The sequence below is a fragment of the Acomys minous genome (assembly GCF_964271855.1).
Source record: "Acomys minous genome assembly, chromosome: 6".
NCBI lineage: Eukaryota > Metazoa > Chordata > Mammalia > Rodentia > Muridae > Acomys > Acomys minous.
The window spans coordinates 36,597,208-36,603,369 of record NC_140487.1 but is presented as its reverse complement, the minus strand read 5'-3'; the positions used below and the strand labels follow the sequence as shown (position 1 = coordinate 36,603,369).

Below are 6,162 nucleotides of genomic sequence, written 5' to 3'. Positions count from 1 at the left end.
ATTAAGTCCTTGGACATCATGCTTGATACTATCAAGTTAGAGCTAGCAAAGAAGACGCTATCAGTGTAGGGTGATTGGGTATCTATACTGCTGACCAAAAACTTGTAAAACATGGGTGACAGGAGCTTAACACAAGGACCTGTTTTTCAATGAGGAAAAATTTCATTATTCTCAAATATTTTAAAAATGAATTAAATTTATTTATTTTGTGCATAGGTGTGTTATATATATCACATATATATCATATATATATTAGACAAAATAGATTCCTGTTATCAGCCATCCATTAATAAGTGGTTATCTGTAAGAATACAGTATAACTAAGGCTTAGTTAAATCTTAAGTTATTTAGTAGTTAGTTGAATGCTGTCAGTGGTCCTTTAAACATAGCCTGAAATGGGAAATAGGCAAAAAAGAAAATACACATCTGTACATTTTAAGCCCCAAGAAATGTTTCCTGGCTTTTTATATTTCATCGGTTACCTCTTCTCCCTATTGGTAGCTCTTTGTCTCTGTCCTTGTCAGCACTGAGCCCTGTGGGCGCAGCCCTGGCCCAGTCCTCCTGCAGTGTAGGACGGTCTGAGGAGTTGCTTCTAGACACCTCCACTCTTCTGCCCTGGGATCCGCAAGCCACAGAAAAGGGTTGCAGGTTAAGTCAGCATTTCAGGGTGACTCAGTATGAAGACACAAACAGTAAAGGCCAAGGGCAGATTTCCAGTGCAGGTATAAAGAAAGAGATGTGCTTGGAGCTGTCCAGATGGCTCCGTAGATAAAGCATTGGAAGGTTATGAAAGTTTAAAGCATACTTTGGGCTCTAACCTTGGTTCATTAGCTGTTTTATTCCTGTCTGGGATGTTGTGCGGGAAAGGGTGTGATTGCTGCACAGGCAGACTCTACTGTGTCTAAATGTTGACGTGTAGTCAAGTGGGGAATGTAAACTGTGTATTGATGAAACGCCTTCCCTGGCCTGACGGTGGCGGCGGCACGTGCTTTTAATCCCAGCACTCGGGAGGCAGAGGCAGGCAGATCTCTGTGAGTTCGAGGCTAGCCTAGTCTACATAAGTGAGTCCAGGACAGCCAAGGCTACACAGAGAAACCCTGTTTCAAAAAACTAAGAACTCTTGCTCGTTCTCTTGACCCCTTAATTTTTCCACTTCCTGTCTTGCTTCATCAACGTTTCTAGCTCAGATCCTCCCCCACCCAACGCCCCCGTCACGTTTACATATAAACTGTCACCTTGTCAAGCCGGATCGCCCTGTGGCTCCCCGACAGCACAGCCTTCCTACAGCTGTTTCACTACAGAAGCCCTTTACACACAGTGCCTGAGCAGCCTGGACCGTGGGGGGTGTGTTTACAGGGTGCTTTCTGGGAAGGGCCTCCAAAACGATTGTTTTAAAAGTATTTTCCCCAGAACATATTAACCCTTCAGATATCTCATTTCCTTTTGTCTATCTCTGTATTAGAAGGGTAAAGACTCTTGTCCAGTTCACTAGCCTGGCATTCTCTGTAGATGCCTAGATGGTCCTTAGAGAAAGGGAGATAGAGTCCCCACTGCTGATTAATTCGGAAACCAACCAACCAACCAAACTTCCAAATGCTACAGCCTTTCTAATTAGGTAGGGGGGAAACCCTTTGAATGAATTAAAAAAAAAAAAAGCTATCACACAGCATAGAGATTTGGGTCGGAAGAGAAATAACTTTAAAAAAAATGAAGTTGGAATGGGGAGGGGCTGGCTCTGGGAGGAGCTGAGGGAGGGGCTGGCTCCGGGAGGAGCTGAGGGAGGGGCTGGCTCTGGGAGGAGCTGAGGGAGGGGCTGGCTCTGGGAGGAGCTGAGGGAGGGGCTGGCTCTGGGAAGAGCTGAGGGAGGGGCTGGCTCTGGGAGGAGCTGAGGGAGGGGCTGGCTCTGGGAGGAGCTGAGGGAGGGGCTGGCTCTGGGAGGAGCTGAGGGAGGGGCTCGGGGTGACTATGACGAAAACAGATTGTATACATGTATACTATTCCACATGAATTAATAGAAATATTATTTATTTGTGTGTTTATACCTCTGGCACCATACTTACACATTTCTTCTTAATTTGTTCTTTTAACCACATCACAATGATTCTCTAGTTTTCTGTTTATTTGGGTTTTTTGTTTGTTTGTTTTGTCTTTTTACTTTGTTTTATGTGCATGAGTACTTTGCCTGCACGTATGTCTGTGTACCACATGTGTGCCCGGGGCCCAAGAAGACCAAAGAGGACATCTGAGTCACTGGAACTAGAGTTACAGTTTTGTTTTGTTTTTTTTTTTAAGATTTATTTACTTATTATTTATACAGTATTCTGCCTGCATGTATACCCGCACTCCAGAAGAGGGCACCAGATCTCATTATAGACAGTTGTGAACCATCATGTGGTTGCTGGGAATTGAACTCAGGACCTTTGGAAGAACAGACAGCGCTCTTAACCTGTGAGCCATCTCTCCAGCTCCTGGAGTTACAAGTTTTAAGCCACTCCTGAGTGTTAGGGATTGAACTGCGCCTTCCAGCACAACACCTCTGAGCCTTTTCAAATATTATATTTTTAAAGCTAATGAAATTATTCACCTTCATACTTTAAGTTTCTTTATAATGACAATTTTATAGAAATATTATAAAATCTGCACTTGCATGTGTATGCAGCATATGTACCATAGCACAAAGGTCAGAGAGGGTCAGTTTTGTCCTTAGACCCTGTGGGTCTGCAGATCTAACTTAGGGCCCCAGCTTTGGCATCAAGTATCTTTGCCCTAAACATTTTGCTAAGCCAGTTTGAACTTTTAAAGACAATAGTCAAGTGTGCAAAAACATTCTGGAGCCTCCTTTGTGCCATTGTTTTTTTCTTGGTGCTAGGGAGCACTGAAGAAATAAAGGGAGTCAGGGGAGTGTACCTACAGCATCTGTTCTCAGGGGACCCCTTCATCCTCTGACGTGGTTTGTTCATGGGAGGCATTGTGGGTAACACCCTTTGCTTGTCCACACAAACACAGATGTACAGGGTCCCGCTCGCTTCAAAGCGTCACCATCCTATCCTCTAGGGTCCTTTCTTGGTATCAGTCCCAGTTACACTGAGGTTGTATCCTGTGAGGTCAGGGGCAGGCCTTGTGTAATCTGGTGGCACTGATGTGAGGTGGCACCACAGCGCACAGACACACGTTTGGATCGACTTATTTCTGTCCAGTAGTAGGCCGATTTAGCGACTTTGTAATTAATGACTTAAATCGTGTAAGAGGACATGCCTGTCGGATTTGCTAACGGTTCATTGAAAAGAAAAGGAATTGTTTTATGTGGGCAGCTTTTCGTGTTTAAAATTTATCCTTAGTTTGAATGCTTATTTGGGATGGCCCTCAGGTGTTGTGCTGTAAATTTTCATTTTTCTTCCCGTCACTGCCAGCATTACTTGGAGCCGCCGGTGAGGCTGAGCGAAGCGCTGGAGCGATACGGGCTTACAAGTGAAGATTTCTTTGTCCTGAAGCACGGAGAGTCAAGGTACTTGAACACGGACGAGAAAGCGCTCGAAGAAACATGAAAACAGGAGTTTTCAGTGAGAAGACTAAGAAATTCACAAATATTATGACATTTCTCACCCGGAAACGATTTCTGCAAGTGTGTGTTTTGTTTTGTATTAGAGCGTGCCAATTGATCAGACTCACATAAACTGTGGGAGCCTAGGGGTGGGTTATTTAAGGAACTGTCCAATATAGACCTAAAAACAGAGCAATGATATAAACACAGCAAAATATTATTTTTTATCAAAACACTACATTTAGTTTAGTGGTAGTGGAATTTCTGAGACTGTGAAAACTGACATTAAAGTTCCATTTCTTTTCCTGTTACTCAAGGCTTTCTACAAGGGAGAGTCAAGCTTACCTACCTAGATATCTCTCTCTCTCTCTCTCTCTCTCTCTCTCTCTCTCTCTCTCTCACACACACACACACCTTTCTTTTATGATATAATAGTGATAAACTTGGCTTCCACATGGGGATTAAATGTATCAGTTCTTACTCTTGACAACTTTAGCTGCTGGCCACGTGATGCAAGTCTACAGTCCATCGCTCTAAAGGACAAGGCAGACAGATCACAAGTTCAAGGCCAACCAGAGCTACAAGCGAGAGCCTGTCTCAAAGAGAAAACTTAGCTTACCTGCCAAATGTTGAGTGATTTATCTTGTTAAGCGTAAGAATTATAGGCATCTGGACTAAACTGTCATTTTTAAAAAACAGTTTTCTTATTGTGGCCATATGTATTCATCGCATAAACTTATCATTTTGACTCTGACGAGAAGAAGCTCCTTGGCATTACGTGCTCACATCCGTGTGCAGACGGGAGCATCATGGACTTACATGTCCAAGAGGGCAACAGCTGCACAGCTGCACTCTCCAAACTCACAGCTGGCGGGCAGAGAAGGGAAGAGCGCGGTTTTGAGAGTTTTTCATTTCAAAGGCAGACATCCTGCCAAGCACAACCCTAACTCCAGCGAGCTCTCTCACAGAGAATGCAGATCCTGAGTGTGACCACGTCATGCGCTTGGAGCTACGTTTCAGTTTCTTTATTTTCCACTTCCTGTGTACACACACTCTTTCCTGTTCTCTCACCTCTAACCCCCCAAACGTACCAATACGATTTGTAAGTATGTTTTACATGACTTGGATGTGGCATATATATTTTTATATTAAAAGACCTATAAGCACAACTGTTCCTTTTAGTAAGCCATTGTGAAGTAGCAGTAGTTTTGGAAGGTAGGACTGGGTGTCTGCTGACCAGAGTTTTATCCCAGCATGCCTCTGCATTGACAGCTTTGCTGTGATCCTTAGGGAAGTGAGCTGCTCGGGTATTAGTGAAGGTACATAGACCAACAGTACAAAACACAGTAGGTTTCTCTATATATCAAGTATTATAAAGGAGTATTCAATAATTTATATATTTGCATGGGCACATGCATGCTGCCTTGGCCTCTCATCGTAATTTCACTCATTCCATCATGAATTTGATTACCCTGAAATGAGTGGGTTGTGCTCAGATCCAAGATCACCATGTACAAGAGGACAGTGTTAACCTACCTCCAAAGGCCGAGGATAATAGAATTTTTTTTGTTTTTTGTTTTTGTTTTTTTTTTTTTTAAAAAAGCACTTTAGAAATCTAAGGGAGAAACTAAGATACCACTATCTGAGGCAGACAGGCGCAGTAGACACAGCCTTACCCTGTTTCCTTTGTGACTTTAGAGGGAAAGAGCCAATATAAGTGGTCATCAGAATTTGGTATTTTTATATAAAATGTTTCTACCAGTCAAGGGGAAATGTGTGTTGTAATATTGCGTGTATAGTGGATGTGACTTTGAGGCACTAAAGCACAAGATTCTATTTAAAATCAGCTTTGGGAAGTAAATTCCCCACTGCATGCCAATGTAAGTCTGGACAGTTGGGCATGGTTGCCAGCCTTGGGGCACATTGCTTCACCTGGCTGGCACCTTGGCAGTCATCTTGTTATTGCAATTGTTATTGCAAATTCTCTTACTTGAGAAGCAACTGATGGCTGGGCCATGGTGGCCTTTAATCCCAGCCCTCGGGAGGCAGAGGCAGGTGCGTCTCTACTTCCAGGCCAGCCTGGTCTACAGAGCAAGTCTAGCACAGCCAGAGCTGTTACGCAGAGAAACCCCATCTTGAAAAACCTAAAAAGAAGCAACTGCTGCGCCTTGCTTGCGTCTTTCTCTAAGAATGGCCTTGATTAGGCTTCTGTATCCACACCAACTGACCGGGGTTCTCCAGGTGCTCTGTGTTCTGGTCCATTGACTGAATTGGGCCTGCCTCGGTTCCCCCCCCCAGGCTTCCTCATGAGTTTTGTTTTTCCGTGTAAAGTTCTACTTGTTGTGAACTACATCTAATATCTCCTTAAAACACAGCCACCCTATGTAATGGTTTCCACTTTATTTTTCTAATCTACATTTCAAAGGATGTTTGTGTAAAGAGAAAATAAAATGTGAAAAATCTATTCTCTTTTGTTAGTCTAATATACATTGTAAATATTGTCTAACCTCTCCTCTAAATAAAATATTACACAAATATTTGAAACGCTATCTGAAAACGTTCATGGCGTGAGAGAACTGGCTCGGTGGCGAAAAGCTCTTGGTCCTGCAGCACCCTCGTGG

At 43.3% G+C, this 6,162-nt stretch overlaps 1 protein-coding gene across 5 annotated transcripts in view; it reads left to right on the top strand.

The window, feature by feature from the left end:
- The window catches only part of NAPEPLD (N-acyl phosphatidylethanolamine phospholipase D), a 41,973-nt gene extending 35,888 nt beyond the window's left edge, over positions 1 to 6,085 (top strand). For all 5 annotated transcript variants that reach the window (XM_084787289.1, XM_084787293.1, XM_084787290.1 and 2 more), the window contains exon 5: positions 3,411 to 6,085. In XM_084787289.1, coding sequence (XP_084643415.1) covers positions 3,411 to 3,545 — 135 coding nt within the window. In that variant the 3' untranslated portion in view covers positions 3,546 to 6,085. The remainder of the gene's footprint in view (positions 1 to 3,410) is intronic.
- Positions 6,086 to 6,162: the final 77 nt, after the last annotated feature.